Source organism: Chaetodon auriga, chromosome 1, assembly GCF_051107435.1.
Source record: "Chaetodon auriga isolate fChaAug3 chromosome 1, fChaAug3.hap1, whole genome shotgun sequence".
Taxonomy (NCBI): Eukaryota; Metazoa; Chordata; class Actinopteri; order Chaetodontiformes; family Chaetodontidae; genus Chaetodon; species Chaetodon auriga.
In genome coordinates this window covers 7475370-7495140 of record NC_135074.1, presented here as the reverse complement: position 1 = coordinate 7495140, position 19771 = coordinate 7475370, and the positions used below count along the sequence as shown (strand labels likewise).

Genomic DNA, 19771 nt, shown 5'->3' with positions numbered 1-19771 from the left:
GAATACAAGATGTACGGTATAAAATACATTTATTTTCTCTGGTTTTGGTGCATTTATCCAAACCAATTACTACACACCGCCCTATGTTGTTTGTCACAGCAGTAAGCCTTTCTCTGTAATTAAAACATAAAAGCTTCAGGCACTATTTCTGCAACACCTGTTGAAAAGCAGAGGCAGTTATTCCACCGCCAGCAATCCAGTGTCTGAGGATGAGAATTCAAAGTGAGGATTAGAGGATTGGTAGAAATGGATGGTCCTGAGGGGTTAACTGATTAAGTGTGGAGAGAGAAAATCAGGACGGAGCTGTGTTATCTGCTGTGTACAGTGGTTTACGGGGGTGTCAGCAGCTATCTTCTGAACCCGTATTCCCCCCAACTGGGGAGAATAGCAAAGGCGTTGATGTCTTGCTTTAGAAAACTGATGCGTTGTAGCGTGTGGAACATTGTGCCTGTTGCTGCATTACCACGCTGTGTGGTTGTACTGTTCTCAGTTGCACTGGGTTGTATAAAGCCAGTCTGATACAGATAATGGTATTTGTTAAAAAAAAAATCCAATAATGACTAATCTGTCAATATCTGTTAACTGAACTAAACACATTATATAAGCCAACAGTTTCAATAAAGATCCCCTCAGCCTTCTTCAACTGATCCGTTGGCCCTGTGGGGGCACGCAAGCAACTGTAAACGACATGTTATATTATCACATTTTGATAGTTGATAAGGTGAATGTGTTCGCAAATAATTATGACACACAGTGACACTGGCATTCATTTGGTGTTTCTGGCCACCTGATGAATCTAAGTTCAATTTGAAGTTCATCAGCTAAAAGCCAGCATTGTGTTTCATTTGGTGCTGGAAACAAGGCTGTGAGAGTGGTGACAGTGAATGTAATCGGTAAGGTCTCATCATCTGTGAGTGCATCACTATGAGCGACCACATTCACATGCACACACAGCTATTTGATTCATTGTTAATATAAAAATATCATAAATTAAAAATATCTGTTATTAAACCTGTCTCTGGTGGGCAATCTACATAACTGGGACACCTCAAAAAACCAAAATCTTGGCATTTCTGCACTGCAGCTGGCCTGCAAATGTATTGATTGAGCACTAGTGTTGTGCAGCCGTTCTTGGTGAAATCCGGTTTATTCTTTTATGAGGGAAAAAACATGAATGGTTTACAAAAAGCTTGGAAGCGATCTGGCTGTGTAGACATCTGTTTCTTGTAATTGCTGTGTGACACGACCGGCTCTGCACACCTCACTGCTGCCTCTCTCTGTCTCTGGCCTCCCTCCTTTTTTTTAAACTACCCTCTCCTCTCTCTTTCTCGTCCTCCTTTCATTCACACATTCTCTCCGTATCCTCCTCCCTTTTTCCGCCTGCCTGCCTCCCGCCGTTTCTCCTCCACTCTCTCCTCCCTCTCTCTCTCCTCCTCACTCCCCTCCTACCGTTTGGACTGCAGTAGTCTCTCCTCAGCCTCCTGTCTTTCTCTTAGCAGCCTCTGCAGGTGAAGGATCTCCCTCTGGTAAGAAGCTGTCCTCCCCTCCGCCGCCTCCTCCAACACTGCCAGTCTGTTTGACGCCTGCGTCCGGTACACCTGCACACACACACACACGCACAGGAATGAGTTGTGGAGTGCTGCTATGAAGGAGGAGGATTTACATGAAGGACAGCGCAGCAGAGACAACTGGAGTGGAGGAGGGGGAGACACACACATTGGGACAAGGTGAGGAACGCAAACACACACACACACACACTAACCTGCAGCTCTTCTATAGAGAGGATGGTGTGCATGCATCTGCTGTTTATTTGTTTGGAGGGTGTGTGCATGTGGCCAGCAAATAATAGTTCTGTTCAGATTTAGACTTAAGTTGTTGCAGTTCAGAACTACTATGTAGAGCAGCACACACACACACACACACACACACACACACACACACACACACACACACACACATTCATATAAGTGGAATACATGTTTATTATGTAGACTAGATGACAGCAGCTGAAGCATATTGACATAATAAATAGCAAAAGGAGGAGCAGTGAAGTAAAGACAGAATGAATGAAAGAAAACATTGTGAGAGTGGCAGAGGAGCATGAAGTGAACAGAGGGTGATGCTGAGTGTTGATGCTCTGCCACTGGAGGAGAGTTAGTGATCAGAAAAACAAGCTCTGTATGATGACAGCTGGGGTGCGCTTGCCTTCAACCAGCTTTTTACTTGTGTGTGAGGAGTTTATCAGTCTGCTCGATAAAGGTTAAAACAAGTTGTTTTGAGCTCCTCGCTCTGAAGAATCGTGGATTATCAATCAGCTGGCTGCTCTGGATTTGATTAGGAGACATTTTGTACATGAGCAGTTAACACATGGGTTTAATACTGATTCATCTGTGAGGCCATGCTTCTGAAGCTATCTGACCCCTTCTTTTAAAGCTAGTGATTATGAGACCAGATCAGAGGACTGGTGAGTTGTAATTATCCAAACATGATGTGCATGTACAAAGCAGACTTTAGCCCCGACTGCTTTCTATTGTACACAGAGAGCAACAGGAAGCAACCACAACATGTGGCTTCCCCTCATAAAACCTTTTTCAGAAAAAGCACCAAAAGATGCTTTTCTTCAGGCGACCACTCACAATCAAGGAGACAGCGGCTACATGTTTCTCTGCTTGTTGCTTTTGAATGATAGGCAGAGTGTTCACATGCAACAGGGCAGCAGGTAGCTGAAATAAACTGCTGGTCTCACCTACATAACTGTACTCCTATTAGGTTTGTGTGTGACCCACCTGTTAAACACCCCTTAAAACTAGAAGAACATCATTACCTCTGTGACTTTAGAGCAATAATATTTCACATTTTCTATGATTTGTTCTTTGGCCTTGTTCCCCTTTTTGAATTTGTGTGTTTGGGCCTCAGTTTAGAAAGAGAGCTCGCTCTCAAAGAGGCCATCTGATGAAGAAAAGAAATTAATTGCCTGGGACACACTTGAGAGCTGAGAGCATGTAAAATGATTTTTGCTCTTGGTATAAAGGACTCAATGAATATGAAAGTGGGTAAAACACATTTTGGAGTTGAGCAGGTTGTGTACAAACATATTCAGAGAAAAGCAGTGCATCTGAAGAGAATCTGCTGCTCCTGTGTGTGAGTTCACACGGGGAGACAGTCGTATAGGCTTTCTTTCTCCATACCCTCATGTCACATTTCCTCCAAATGGGTGAAACTGTTGCAAACAGGTGGAAAAAAACAACCTTTTTCTAGACCAATAGTCCATATTTAAATATCCATATTTAAAGTGCACCTGCCCTCACCTCTCTGTGCCTATCTCATCCATTAGATCATGTGATTACCTCACTGTCTCCTGATGTATAAGATGTCACAGTTCCCAAGAAGCTCAACCGTGATGCAGCTTGTTTTATCACAGACACTTTGCCTTATACATAGATCAAATATGTTACATGGTGCAACGTGAATTGTTTTGTTTTTCTTTCGTAGGTTTTTTCTGTATCATATCATTTATTTTGTCATAGTGGTAGTTGCCTCATGGTTAGTGCCACTCTTGGGGTTTCCATGCATGGCACATTTTGATGATGTTTAGATTGTGGCTTAGACCTGAGACCATCTCTTGTTTTACTGACACTGGCATGTTGAGTAAAAGCTCTGATTCTGATTTCTCAGGAGGCCTTGAATTTCAGAATTTTACGGGCACGGCCACTTGGCCACAAACAGGGCAATTTCTTTGAAGCCACTAAGGCCGCATCGAGGCCATACGTTTAAAACCTGATTTTGATATCACTTAATAGACAAAGCCATTTCTGAAAGCATGAATGTCTTTTTAATAAACAGCGTTACACTTACACTCTCTAGAATTCATTTCTATTTGAAAAGGTTTGCAGTAATGCATGTGTGCAACTCTCAACAACATCAGAAGGACGCATGTCACTCAGAATGTTATTAAGACTTTTCAAAAACTCTCGTCTCCTGGATGCAGTCTGATGAAGTACGTGAGTTTACAACATCAAACATGGGAGAGAAGCTAATTCTGTCTGTTTTTCATCAACTCTGCACATGGAGCTTCATCGATGAATTATCAAAATTGCAAAAATGGAATGATGTTCACGCCCAGTTTTATAAAACTTCAATTTGTACTTTTTAGCAAAATAACATTATTCAAATTCACAAGCAAAACTGTTAAATTAGGTAAACTAATGCATTTCTAATTATATAATCATCATCGCCTGTTAGCTAATTCCTTTTCATGCTGACTTGTTGCGGCATGCAGTTCATACGGTCTGTCCGAAATCCTCCATTTAAAGTTCATATTTTTCAACGAACTCCAGACAAATTCAGGGATGAAAAAAAAATCTGAGATCATACAGGTTCCCATAGGACTGAAAGGACTTTCAACTGACTTTCATACTGCAGGTACACAGATCTATGTGGAAACTGCCAACACTGGGTGAAACTGAGGCTGTGATAGGAACCGCCTACTACGTACGACTGATTTTCACACCGTAATATATTAGTAGAATAGCACTTAGTAGTATGCAGTATGAAAATCAATTCATAATAAAATCTATTTATTTTGCAGTGTGCTAGGCCAGGCTTAGTTTCAGATTTAGATTTAGAAGTAGATGAAGTAAACAATAATGCGGCCAATGGTAAACCATCACGACTGTGTAGCATCCCCCTATGCTCCAAAAAAGAAGCGAAAGTAGACATGTGGATTTTCACCATTTTCCAAAAAATGAACATTTACCCAAGAGATGGGGAAGTCCTATCTGACGTCTGGAAGGAACCAGACTCTTGTAGCAGTAGTTGAGTGCAGATGGAACACCAGCTGGGAGCTCATCCTGCTGGTATGTCTGTTGCTTTGGAAGCGTAACATTATCCTTGTTATCCTTACTTCAATCAAAATGGGTGCCTTTTCATAAAACCTGTTGACTGATGCTTGTGTTAAAGCTGCAGTAGGTAAGATGGAGGAGAGCAGACTGAGCCTGAAAATTTGAACCAACACATGTTCCACGTCACTCCCCCTCCCTCTCCGCTGCACTCATGTCCTGCCTCCAAGCCCCTCCTCCGTGTGGTGTCTGCGCGACTGCCGTGACAACCAGTAACGTTAGCCTTAGCATCAGAAATGAGCTAACTCTGCCCAGCCGCTACATCACAATCGCTAACACACCGTACGCGCTGCAGAGTGTTACTGTAACAATCACTATATTAGCTTTCTGGTTATTTGTTGTCTTAGCCGTACATGCTGTTGTTGACAGCGGTGGTTTGGGCAGTTTCTCCTTTGCTGGTGACTGTTGCTCCGCCACAGCTTTCACTTGTGTTTTGTGCACTTTACTGCAGAAAACAAGCAGTTGCTATGCCTTGTGCTCTTCTACTTCATTAGTTTTTTCTGTTCCTAGGGTACGGACAGAATTTGGAAAAAGAGCTTTTAGCTTTGCTGCCCCCTCTGCGTGGAATACTCTACAGGCCGAACTGAAGCTTTCTGAACTTATTCCACTTGCAGCCTTCTGTTCTATCCTGAGGGATAGACAGTGAGAGACCATTGAACAGTGCTTGTGTTTTAAATCATAAAATGTTGTTTGTTGTTGTTGTCAAAGCTCCTGCACTTGAAAACACTACTGCATCTCTAAAATTGTATGTTTTATTCTATACTATCACTTCCTTGTAACTGCTCTTATGACATGTGCTACAGACCTCCTGGCCAGGTCACCCTTGTGAAAGAGATCCTGATCTCAATGGGTTTTTATCTGGTTAAATAAAGGTTAAATAAGAAATAAAAAACTAGCCTCCTGACGCCGCTCACAGAGCTGTTTGACTGAATGGCAGCCGGCAGCATGAGCAGAGGGAGGGGGCGGATTGCAGTGTGTGTGTAGTGATTGACAGATGTCAGACATTCCCTCAGATGCTCCTCTGGCTCTGATTGGTTGTTTTGTGTTGGGCGCGGTGGATTCTTGCAAATCGCAGTAGGAGCAGTAGGTGGGACCAATGGAGCCGTTTTTTTTTTCACAGATTACATGTTTGATGTACTGCTGTCTGGGCATAGGGACAGCTTTAGCAAATATAACAAAAAATTACTTTTCTACATGTTACCTAGCTTTAATGCCCATGCTAGTTTGGTCATGCTGTGAACACTTCCCCCTTGGCAATGGCTGCATAATTACAAAAAAATCCATATACAATATGTAATGTAATCACAGAACAGCAGTTCGAAAATTCTAAATATCTTTGAGTTGTGGGCCTGGCTCTCCTCTGCTGTGTTGGCTGCAGAAGTGTTTCACATATTTTGGCAGAGTAGTCAAAGGGTAGTCCAAAAACTATCAATATAGTTCTTCATATTTTTCAATTCATTCATGTATTTATTGAAGTTTGTGAAAGGAAAATGAATCACCTGACAACACGCAGTCTAGTGCACAGTGCAAATGCATAGAAGTTGAAGACATGGGGCAGCTCACAATGTCAAACATTTTTGATAAAACTTAGCTCATGCACTCAACAAAAGTTCAAGAATACCGACATTGTCTTAGCATGGCGCCTACAAGGTCATGCTGACAAATGGATTCTAAATATTCATGGAGAACTTATCTGAATGTAGTCCCATCATACACTGGGCCCATGGCTGGGTTGAATATGGCCCAAGCACTCTCCCCAACCAATACGCTAATTCCCAGTTGTGCTCAGTAATGAATAAAATTGGCAATTTCTGTTGGAGAACTATAATCTGGAAAGCAAAATGTCTCCCAAGCTTGGCCTGAATCTCTATCAACCCCCCAGGGAGGCAGCAGAGCGCCAGCATCAGCCCAGCTGAAGCGGTGACATTTAGCCCTCACAACAAGCTGAGCTGAGCAATGCCAAACCAATATATCTGTCCTCCGAGGTTTATTGCAGACACTGGCTGACCTTCTCCACACAGTACCAGCAAATATTCGACAAATTCAGAGCAGACAAGTATTTTGTATCCTACACTTCAGTGGGGAAAAAAAGTTGTATTAAATTAATGTTTTTCATTATTTTTTAACACATCTTCAGAACACGTGTTCCTCAGTTTGCTTTGCTCCATGTATTTTGTAAAGTGACCACTCGCCTGGTTCTTTTGTCTGTCCATGACAAGTCAGCTAAAGTTGATCATTTGGGTGCCACCACCTGTCTGAAGCCCCCCATGCATAAGTACTGCCATATGTTCTGCCTTTGCTGAAATACGACTTGCGCTGGAGCCAACAACTGCTCCCAACAGTCTGCATGCAGAGTGAACCTTGAGGTTGTGTTAAAGGCTGCTGAATATACATCCTCCTCTCCTTTCTGCTGTCGTTCCAATTAACACCTCACAACCACAGTGTACCCTTTAATACAATTAATTCATTCACAAATCCAAATGTTTAAACTCCCTGCAGCAATAACTCCAACCTCTCAGCTACAAAGCGCTGCATGTGTAAACAGACTGACCTTTTCTGCTGAAACTGGCTGTCCTGCGTCATTAGCAGAAAAACAACACACAGTAGAAGTAATGAAGCAATTACACAGGTGGGCAAAATTCTCCTCCTTGAGTCCCCAGTCTACACCTAATGTTACTGCAGCTAATAAGAAACAAGTAGGTTTCACCGGATGGGAGCACAGTGAAACAAAAAGGACAATGCAGTGAGATGAACTGACCGGCTACAACTGCTTCACCTACTGCAGGCTCCGAAGTGAGAATGACCGTGAAGTGGGGAGGTTGAAAAACTGTAGACCAGCTAACATTTCTTGTTCAGTGTAAAACTCAATGTCACAGAGGATCTCATTTGCCACCTGTCACAAGACTCTGCTATTAAAAACTCTCTGACCTTTGCTGAGGAGGGAAGCTCTTGTGGTGTGAAGAGTCTACAGATGTGTAGAGGTTTGTTTGGAGGTTGGCTTGCAATGGTAAAGAATAACACTATGGGGTTAATCTAATGAAAGAAGTAAGATAAGTAAACCTTAGATTGAGATGTAATTAACACCTGCTAATGTCAAAGTCTTAAATACGTGAACTGACATGTCTGTCTATAGGAGGTCTACTTCAGTCAGGTTGGAGCAAACTGCAAACTGTTAGTATACCTGGGCACATGACAACATATGATTTGAGTGAGCGCTACTGTAAAAACCTTGCGGATCGTAAAACAATACAAATGGCTGCATTGGGCTTGATTGGTTACATGCTAATGGTCTGCCAGTGTTTGGCTGCACTGATAACTGATGGTTTGATAGTCTTTGGTAGCATTAATGGTTGTGAAGCATGTTGTAGCTTTTAAGAGGCTGATAGCTTGGTTCTGTGTTTACCCTCTTGGCTCTTTCTCATTTATTTGTTTGTCACTTTGCTGACATATAATCATTCAGAGATGAATGTAGAATAACAAGGTAAATCTGTTTCCAGTATCTGGAATTTGTGCTGTGTATTTCTGCAAAGCAGAGCTGTTGGCAGCCTAATGGTGCTTACAGATAGCAGTTGCTACTGCTGTCTCTGCTTCTCAGAAATGTTCCACCTTTATGTTGTACATTTTGATTAGGAGGCGACATGGCACAGCACTGCCATAACGATGTGGATGCTGTGGTTACTGTGGCTTAAATCTGAACAGCAGTCCACTCAATCAGCAGCAGCAATTAGAGATAGATGTGCAGGACATGAGACCAGGAACCACACTCACTTTGCCACTGTCATCTGCAGTGGCAGGAGGGGTGCCATCATGTTTTTACTGGAAAACATGGAAGCTTCTTCAATAACAGCTCTATATCTGAGAGGACTTTCAGAGCCCTCCTCTAGCATGGAGAATAACTGGTGTTCCAAATGTAAACTGGCATGAAAATAGGAAGAACATGCAGACAACAGCTTAATTAGATTGAAACCCAAGATCTCCTTGTCCTGAAGCAGCAGTGCTCAGTCATCCACCCCATGACAATTAAGCCTTTCTCCAGTTTACTGGAAACAAGCATCTAATGATGCTTGTTCTGACAGGCCACACTGTCAACAGCGGCTGGATCAGCTAGTGGGCTACTGTACACGAACTCTCAGCTGACTTCTTCACCACAAACCACATGACTCAGGGTCATAACACTTAAGCTTCAGTGACAGCGTCACATAGACTACACAAGAAATATGACCGAGGAAAGGCCCAGTGATCTCCTCTTTCAGTTACATACACAAGCACATTGTTATCTAGCAAAGCCCATCAGTGATCGCTGCTCTCCATCACAGTGAATAAAATGGTGTTAATAAGATTAACTCAGGTTTGTGATGATTGCACACCAGGTTGTGTTTGGCAAATTCTCCCACTGTTGTTCAGTATCACAAAGTGATTGAAAGAATGCAGACCTACAAATATTACAGATCCATCTAATGTTGCATTGGTTGCACAATTAATAAATTCAATTCAATACTGTGCTATAAATCTATTCATACACCAGAGACTTCTTTGGTGGGACTGCAGGAACTCCCTGACGCACAGTAAAAAATCCACCTTTATATGATGATGCCTGCCAAGAGTGCAATGAGCCAGGTCATCAGATTATGTTTAAATGTCCCATAAATAAATTATGCAGCTTTTTCACATCTCTTTATTTAATATTTTCCAAATATTTCAATAGACAAGAAATATTATAGTTGAACAAAGGCATTGTTTCTGTAAAAACTTAGATGGACATACACTGGAGTGGTGCGCAGATATTTGTGTGGTTGTTTCTTTTACTGTACATACAACTTCTACAATGTTCATGTTTTTATTATTAGATTAGATTATTTTATCTTTACTGTCAAACATTTACAGTAGGAGTGTTATCTATATGGATAAATGTAGTCAAATGTATATGAGTACTATTGTGCTGCTCTTCAAATAAGTGCAGTCGAGTTTAAACTTATTCATTTTTTTAATTTCAACAGGTCAACTGTTAAAAAAGAATGATGGAAGTTTAGCAAAAGACTGCTCTGTTTTTACACCTAATTGTTGTAAACAAGGATGAAAGATCTGCCAACAGCAGCATGAACATAATCCTCTGGATCAATGGCATAAATCAGAGAAGCTTCACCAAGCAGATATTCTGACAGCAAAGGTCAAAGCTATCATCAGCAATCCACACTGAAAGAGGGGGAGAAGAGAGGAGGCGACAGGGAGCAGAGAACATAAGGGATGGGGAGGATAACCACCACCACCACCACCACACTTACTGATTTTCCACCTGTTCTCCTCTTGCCCTCCTATGAGAGCCTAGGATCAGCTCCAAAACAGCATAAACAAAGTTGGTAGGGACTCAGGGGCAGAGGTACATGCTGTGACCAAAAACTCCTCCAACTTGAATGTCAAAATAAGCTGTTATTTACTGCCCTTTTAACTGCCATTTTCTCATCTGACGTCCCTTTTGCCAGGATGATAATTTGCCAGTGCCTTCCAAAATCTATGTTATAATGTGACAAATTATGCAACGACTCAGTTAAGTTCTGGGTTTCGGGGAAAGGTCACGGTTTGGGTTAAAATAAGCCATTTTTGGGCACTTGCTGACACGTTCTTGGGAGGACAGCCTCATTCTAACTGCATGTGTGAAATCAGCATCGGATTTCATTAGGAAACAGACATTTATACAGTAAGAGCCCTGCAGAGGAATGATTGACACACATACAGCAACTGGTCCAGCAGATGGTCAAATGGGATGTATATATGGCAATGAGACAACTGATGAATCCCAATGTAGTTGCACTCCAATGCAAACTCAAAGGCAACAAATTCTTTTTTTTGGCTGCACCTTGTGTGTAATATACAGTATAATCAGCTGGTATTGTCTGAAAATTGATTCAGATTTTGCCTGCAGAGAATGCAGAGAGAGGCATGGGAAGTGCATCCTTCAGTATCTAGTACAAGCACCTACTACCCACAACTGCTACTAGACTGTATTAAGGCCTTTCTTTTTATAAAGTGAACGGGATTCTAAATCCATCTGAGGGTGTTAGGACAGATATGCACAGCAGTCTTTAAATGAAATCTAGTCTAAATGAAACGCATTTAAGCAGGCCACATTCCCATGAGAACCTTGATTGACTTAAGGACGACATAGGGCCCTGTTATGGATGTTTATGAGGTCAGGTAGCAGGTATTTCCTGCTATTCCTGCCTTGAGAACTTGATAACTTATATGTTGTGGTGACATCTCACAGTCACAGAAAGTCTTGTTTTTTTTCCTCTGAAGTTTTTCATTTTTTTCCTCAGTATTTCACACAGGTTAAATGTTTTTGCTTCTCCATGTGATACATGCCATGTGTTGATGTAACTTGCACTTGGTTTTCTTTGAAAAGCTGACCTTTTCAAATGTCAGCTTTGGTCCACCCCCTCCCCTGTGCTACTTCTCATTCCTCATCCATCGTGGAGCTACATAACCATTTTCAGATCAATGTTACACTTTTCAAATTCAACATACTTACTCTGGAGACCAGCTACTGATAAGTCATTCAACCTGTCAATAAGTCAGTCAACCAGCCAGTTAAATAAGCCAGATTGCACACCAGTCAATCAGACCACACATAATTACATGCATAATGCAACACTTGGAAGCTGTTCTCCTACATTTCGTCACTCTTCATGTGGAATTTATGCCACTGCTGTGACTAGACAAAGAGGTTGATTTGATATTCAACCACACTATCACTCCCTTGGTCATCTATTGTCTTTCAACTCTTCTATCACCTCTCAATACACCTGTAGCCTTTAATGTACTGGTATACTCCTATATGAGTCCTCTGTCATTTGTCCCTCTGTCCAGCCTTGATCAGCCACTGATATCCATGGTACTTTTGTCCCTCTGTACCATCTCACCACTCACAGTGACCATCATGCCCAGTAAGAACTAACAGAACATTAGTTTATGTAGGTTTTAGGTAGATGTACCATTTTTTAATGTATATATAGTATCATGGTGTACAGATGGATTTACAAAGTATTCATCATACAGAGCAAACAACTGGCAAAAAGGAAATACAGTAAGCATTCTGCATGTGCAGTCAGTAATACTGGACCATGTCAACCACAAGACTGCATTGCAGAAGGGAAAGCACTGCCTGGCATGACTAAGCCAGTCCTAATATACTTTGGCAGCTCATCACACCAGCCTTACTCCATTGCAAGGAGTAAGGGTATGCTCCAATGGGGATTTTATTCATATACCTTCCAACACCAAGCTGAAAACAATTTCAAGGCTGAGAAATGGAGAATCTGGCAGCAGATAGAATGGAAAGGCAGAAAAGTTTGTTGAACCAGAGCAGCCCAGGGGAAACTTGTGTTGTCCCAGATGACGACATTCCTGAGCTGCTCTGGACCACACATCTGGTTGGTCTGCAGATTGGGTAGGCTGTGGTGATCAATAGCTTTGCACATATTGTAATGTTCCTCCTATCTGACAGGAACCTCACAATGGCACATGTAGAAATGTAATTACTCAATTCAAACCACAGTGTCTAGCTCTACCAACATAAGCTAACGACCATTTTTGTGGTTGTAAATGTGTGAGATTGGTTTGTACACAGTTTAACTATGTGTGAAGTGGATAAATGGAGGTTGTCTGCATGTTTGGAAACTCTGAACTGGATGCACATTTCTCGCAACTGCAGAGCAGCAAGGGATATTGAGTATAGCACAGGTAATGTGTCAAGTGAGGTAGCAATGAGCCAATAAAAGAGCACAAAAAGGAGAAAATAAGTTGATGTAAACAATACTTATAATCTTTCCAAACATCACAAAAAAGACTTGGCAAATGTTTTATGAGATGAGAAAGACATTGTTAGGCCTGAGGGACACAAAAACTTCTTTGTGGAAAAAAGCTGAATGTTTGTTTACAATGTAAACTCCACAGGATAGCTTTATGGACAATTGTCCACGTTCAAATTCCTGTTACATTTTGCATAACAAGGAGCTGGATTGTCTCTTGCACAATCTCAGTGCTGCACCCTTTCTCTACAACATTTATTTTTCTGGAACTTCAGGGGAAAATTGGGAGTTTCTGCTCCTGGGATTGATGCAGCAAAAGCTGCTTCTTTGTGACATCTGTGTGACATGTTTCAGAAGGCTTTTTAACGTAACAGACTGGTGGCTAAAATATTTAACAGTCAGAGAGAGGCATGCTGGGCAATTGCCAGCGCAACAGCCACCTATTCAATCTATATTTCATGGCCATGAATGAATGAATGACTGGCTTTTCTTTATATAGCATCTTCGGGGTGGGAGGGGGACTTTTTAATGACCAAATATAGAGGTAAGAAGTAAGTAAGACATAACAACAAGAATGAGGTAACTGCAATCATAGCACACAAAGGCACTTTCTAAGGTTTACTAAAATCTTTTTAACCTTAATTGAATCAAATTGAATTTAACCAAATAAAACTAGACTTGAGCAAAGACTGAAAGTCCAGCTTCAGACACTGCTGTGATCCTGTCCTTGCTGGTTGTCATGTCTGGGGAATACATGACAGAATAGTTCATAAAAAAGTAAAAGGAACACTGACAATGCTTTAGGTACAGGATGCCCACATCAGCATGTTCTGGTGGCTGATCATCATATCCTCACACCACAAACAGCAGCAAACAAGTCCCATATGTTTCGAAAGTGGACAGGGCTAATGCTGTTGACAGTTGGCAGCTTGACTGCAGATTCAGACCTCAGCTGCTCACTTGACCATGGGATGGCTCCCCAGAACAAGATGGGTGGAATCAACCATGGCCTTACACGATCATTTAAACTAGGACTACAATCCAACAGTTCCTGTCTGTTGGCTCAGTAGCAGACACAGTACGTGTTCATTAATCTCATGCCTGTCCTGGCACAACTGACAGTGAAATCAACCAACATCATGTGGGTTTTCTGGCACACGTGTGGTGGCAGTATTCTAGGGCCCATGCATACACACACGGTCATATACTGGCATTAGTTAATAAAAAGAAACTATTGGGTATTTCTCTGCCTGTAGAAAATTGGGATTCATATTTAATCTGCTGCCAGCAATTTCAAGACAAGCATAAAAAAATAAATACTTCAATCTGGAGAAGCTGGAGCTTTAAAAACAAGTCTATCCATGATATTGTAGAGCTTTCCACTTCATTCACTTTTAATAGCCCAGAAAAATAAGCACACAATTTATGTAAAGAATAGGGCTTTTAACACAAAGCACATCCAAGGCTGTCTACTTAATCCTTGATGGACTTAATGGAACTCATTTTCTACTGTAAGAGTAGAGACTGGGTTGTTTCTCTATGAACAAAGTCATATTGTAACTTAGTTGATGAGATAATCAATATACGTTTTAAAAGAAGAATAATTAAAAACATATTACACTGACAGAATTTTCATGTGAGATTCATTTACCTACGATACCTCTGACACCTACACAGGAATAACAGTCTTAAAAATGATTACCACCATGCTGATTGCAGTTGGGACACATCTTTGACACAGTACACAAGTACACTTACACAAGCAGCAGCACCACTGGGCCACGCATGCCGTCAATAGCTGGAGTGGAAAGTGTTTGTCATTCCGTCCACTGTCCAATATATTCCAAGTTGATCAGGGTACATGAAATGGCTCAGGGAAAACCGCAAGCCTGCTGCTAAGCATTCATCATTTTGTGTGATCACACCAATTTCACAACCCTCAGGGACTTTGTAAGAAATCCAGTGTGGTCGTTTCGCTCGACTAAAGAATAGAGTTTCAGGCCTCACCTCTGGTGGTGCTTTCAGAGACCCCATCATGGCTCAGACATATCATGAGGGAAACAAAACTGTGACAGTAATGGTGGAAATTGATTTGGTCAGTATATCATAACCAAATGTTTGTGGAAGTATTGTATGGCCTGGTATTTGTTGTATGTTTTGGTTTTGGTTTGTATTATTTGGTAATTTTCTAGATTTGTGTGTTAGGTCCTGCAAACTTAATGAGTCGGGAGAATAAAGTGCTGAATATTCTAACATCATGACAAAGCACAGGTGTTTTTCATAGGGTGAACCAGTATCGCACAGGTTTCCATCTTTAGAATCTTAGCTGGATTTACACATCCACAGTCAGCAATGTCCTTCATATTATTTTCCTGTAGATCATTGTGTATTGTGCTGTTGCCCTTGAATTCTCAACCAGGGTGATGCTCAGTGAGCTTCTTTCAGAAGCTCTCGTCAAGTTACATTTCCTGTTTAACAGAAGTTAAGCTGAGGTTCTCTCAGGGTTTTTCAGGGCAAAATTTGGTTACTTGTAAGAGTACACGAGTCTATTTGGTGTGTAAACTTTATTATTGTGTTGAACCTATGTTAAACCTATGTGATGATATGTTTTTTCTAGCTAAAGCAAACAGCAGAGTTGCTGCTCAATGTCAGTGTTCACATACTCTAGTATACAGATAATAGGAGTGAATGGCTTTTAACAAAGACACTGTATTGCTTGAACAAACCACACAGACAAGTTCAACAGGGCTATATATCATCCAATGGACAACAAATAAATAAAAAAAACTAAAAGTAAAAATGTAAAGGCTTCACTTCAGGGTCCAGTTATTTTAATGAAGAACTGCAACAACCATGTATTCTACACAAAATTACAAAGTCAACAAAAAATGTTGAAGGCACAGCTGTCTCTCCTACCTCTCCCCATATATCAATAGCATCACTGGCTCTTGCTTTGCCACAAAGGGCTCTGGGATGACACCCTGATCCAAATCCCACACCATAAATCATTCATGTAGGTACAGAGAATAGAAGCAGCCAGAGAAGAAGGCAGATCCCTGACCTTTCCCTGACTGGCAACAATATAGCAGATAACAATATTCCGAAAAATCTACCTGTTTCAGTGAGACTTGTAACATTCTGTTCAAAGTTGTGTTTAATGCTGCATTAGATAAAAACCAATGTCCTTCCGTCTTTTTTTTTCTCAATATGTCTCTGCCTCTAAATTTTTCTCTCCTTCCTCAGAAAATGACTTGAAGATGAGCTCTCCTCAGGCTGAGATAGAGGAGAAGGACTGTGCTCCACCAGAGGAATTAGAGTGTAAAATCTGTTACCAACGCTACAATGCCCACAACCGCAAGCCTAAGATCCTGGACTGCCTGCACCGGGTCTGCACCCGCTGTCTCCTTAAGATCCTGGACATTGCTGATGGGGCGGGCTTTATCTCGTGCCCCTTTTGCCGACACCAAACTGAGATCACAGAGTATGAGGTGTCAGCCCTGCCTGACGATGCTAATATCATGTCCCACTTGGCAATGCGAGACAAATCATGGAGCTCCGACCACAACGGGGAGGTGGTCTTGACTCCAAAGAGTTTCTCCTCCTCCAGCCCGTCTCACGACTCCTCCAACTGCCTGGTCATCACTATAATGGAAGTGCAGAGGGACTCACAGCACTCCCCAAGCCGAAATGCCAGCTCTGACATCTATGCCGAGCAGAGCCTTGACTCAGTATCAATGGGCTCCAATGGGCCAGCGGATCAGGATGCCATGTCCAAGTTCTGTAATCATGTCCCGCGCATCCTGGTCTGGCTGCTGGGTTTCTTATACTTTGGCTCACTGCCTCTAGGAATCTACTTGTTGGTGATCCAAAGGGTGACACTGGGCATTGTGTGTGTTAGCTTGGTGCCATCAAGCCTCACAGTTTGCCTGGTCTATGGGTTCTGCCAGTGTCTGTGCCAGGGTGTGTGTGACTGCTCCTCCAGGGGCTGACAGGATGCTGCCTGTGAAGTGGTGGATCTAGGATGGGATGAGGCCAGCTGGAGTAAGCAGGTATTTGACGGGGTTCTTGAGGTGAAGATGATGCACTCTCCTACACAGGCCTTACAAGCCTACCAGTCGATTCCCTTCATGAAGATAATGAGCCAGTAAAAAGACATAAGAAGACTGCCTTTACTGTTGGTCTATGCTTTTGTAAGGCCAACTGTTGCTACACAAAAACCAGTTTGGCCGACAGGAACAGAGTTGCTGAAATGCTGTTGGGTAGAGCAGCGCCTTTACCTACATTTCTTTGATATATTTCTGTAACCTTTATTTGTTCTGTGTTGTGTGTATGACCTAGTCTAACATAACATTTAAGCGCAGACCTTTAATCTTTGACTTAAATAACGATAGCATTGATTAAGTCGTGGGTCCTCATTTATCAACACTGTGTACCAACAAAAATGTTGCATGCAGTCAGTTTTAAGTTAAAAGTTGGATTTACCATTTTTCAGATTTTCCCTTAGCATGTCTGTATATTTTGGTACAGTTTCTGGTGGAAAAGAATTACAAATGAAATGACATACATCAAATGGCAAGGGCATTTATATAATGGACCACATGAGCAATCTGGAATGAACAATTCAGTATTTTTTTAATCTAAATTAATAGTCTATATCTTGGTTTTCTTGAAATGTTATTAAGTTAATTAACAATTGCATTTAAACATAACTGGATAATTGACAGATGCCAATGAAAAAAGAGGAAAATTAATGTTGTGGTTGATTTTGGCCCCAGTTAAAATTAAAGGCACGTCTTTGACACTGATGGACAGTGCAAATTTTGCCAAATAGTTTTCAAATCAAACCGTTTCTTTGTATTTTAGTCAGTGTTTTTCACACGTATTAGCCAGCATTCATGGCAGCACTACATATTACAAGATACTTGTCTCTGTTAAGGTAACAGGTAACTCTGAACATGAATTAGTTATGGCAAGAATAGTGATTTTCCATTTCCTTTGCATTGCTGAACAATGCAAGGAGTATTACAGGAAAATACTGTCCATTTAGCTGGATTTTTTTACCATAACAAGTGGTCCAAGAAAGGAAGAAAATGTAAAGTTGAATGCACATTTCAGCCTGGACAAAATCTAAATGACCAAATGAACCGTTAATTGATTGATGGCTATAATACTTTTACTGTAAAAGCAGTAGCTTCGGGCAGACACGTGATGAGTCATTAGTTTCGCTTATTGAATGTGCTCCTCTCCCTCTCTCCCCCTGCCTCAAGTACAGACACACATCATTCAGGTTGTCGTGTGGAATTGATTTGTTGCATGTGGGGCATAAACTGGATGAATATCTCAGGTTTTTTGATACTATTTCAATGTTTAGCAACACATTTTCCATTCAGTTTTTTGGTGGATAGAACAGTAAGGCTGTTCGGTTGTATTGTGTGGTTCTGGTTGTAAAGAGCTCTTTAGGCTAAAGGTACAGTATGTCTATATGAATCCTCTGTTACCCTCATGCTGGAAGTCATGGCGCACATACTGCCTTCCTAAAGCTATCGGGATTTGTTGTTGGGTGGCACCTCAAGGCTGAGCGCATTATTTATGTGGCATCTTCATTTTCTTTTGCATGTCAGAGAAATGCTCTCCTGCCTGTACCGCTCTGGCATTAGGACTTCTAACAGAAAGGTCACAATACACTATGGTGATATTTAACTTTTTTTTATGGAATTTCAAATGGTTTGCACAGTACATCACATCACGTAGAGAAAAACAATGCTATTTTTGATTAACTCTCCTGTAGTATTAAGCTCCTCCTGTGGCTTCCAAAAAGTAGTTTTTCTTGTAGCTCTGGGACCAAAAATCCATTTTACTGTGGACATCCTGTATTGCTGCATTGGTGCCCAGCAATGAGTGACATTTCCAGCAGCACTTTAAAGGAAAGATACAGACTTCGATTCAGAATGTTTCATTGTGTCGGTGGAACGTTCTGGTCATGAGCGGAGGGGTTTAGAATTCATGGCTTTTAACAATGTCATTACTTTCAGGGGTTCGAACAATAATCAAGAACATTTATGCTCTTTTGACAATTTCTTGGACTCATGAGCATTCTACATTTTATTCTTTGGAATCAATTTAGAACCTTTTCTGTACAATGTTGATAACTGAGGGCCCTGGGGTGAAAACTGCTAGATATAGTCAATGTTAAACTTCAGGTAATGATATTTTTCCTCAAAATGGAAATGTAGCATTTTGGAAAACAACATTAATTTTGTGCTGTACCCTTCCTCTACAACGCAAGTCCTGTTCATTCTCTGATATATATAGATGGATATATATATCTATAAAATGCTGCAAATCCAATGAATTCCTGCAGTAATGTCATATATATATTCTTTTCTGACCTTTCCTTTGTCAGCTTCTTTCTACCATTGTTTCTCTACCTGTCTCTGTACCCACACCTTCATAGTTTCCTGTGTTTCCGTCTATGACCTACTGACTGCAGATCTAAGCTTAGTGCCACACAAAAGACTGATTACAGAAGCTACTAGACAATGAAATAAATGGAGAATTATTTTCTATATGTTGCTTGTGTGCTTTTTATGCCTACTGATTCAGTCCGCTTTTTGAATGTTAAAAATTAACACCGCTGTCATCACAGGTTAATCTCGCATAGTCTGTCTCATTAAACTCAAAGGGACACAATGTGTTTGTTCCTTTCCAGGATGCCCCTTTCACACCAAATCATGATAATACCACCTGTTACCAATGAACCTCTTTAACAGGTGGTTTTGGAGAACTCCACAACTTTGCAGGTCTTTTCTTGCTCCTGTCCCAACTTGTTTGAAACGTGTTGCTGCACCAAATTCAGAATAAGCAGATATTTACAAAAATCAATGCAAGCTGATGATTTAAAGCATTACATATATTGTTTTTGTACTGTTCTCAACTGATTAAATGTTATAAAAGGAACAGCAAAGTATCACATTCTGTTTTGTAGTCTGAATTTAACTGGATTTTCAAAGTCTGGATGCACAAATTTACTTTCAGGTTTCAATAAAATAGTGATGGACAACACAAGAA

General features: G+C 41.1%; 2 protein-coding genes across 2 annotated transcripts in view; one reads left to right on the top strand and one right to left on the bottom strand.

Annotated features, from left to right (window-relative positions):
* The window catches only part of cep89 (centrosomal protein 89), a 55362-nt gene that overhangs the window by 8857 nt on the left and 26734 nt on the right, over nt 1–19771 (bottom strand). Inside the window, exon 17 of the mRNA XM_076738117.1 lies at nt 1450–1598. Coding sequence (XP_076594232.1) covers nt 1450–1598 — 149 coding nt within the window. The remainder of the gene's footprint in view (nt 1–1449; nt 1599–19771) is intronic.
* LOC143325242 (E3 ubiquitin-protein ligase RNF182) lies at nt 1567–19271 on the top strand. Its single transcript, XM_076738239.1, has 2 exons — nt 1567–1727; nt 15947–19271. The coding sequence occupies exons 1-2, from the start codon at nt 1664–1666 to the stop codon at nt 16690–16692; spliced, it is 810 nt and encodes a 269-aa protein (XP_076594354.1). The 5' UTR covers nt 1567–1663; the 3' UTR covers nt 16693–19271.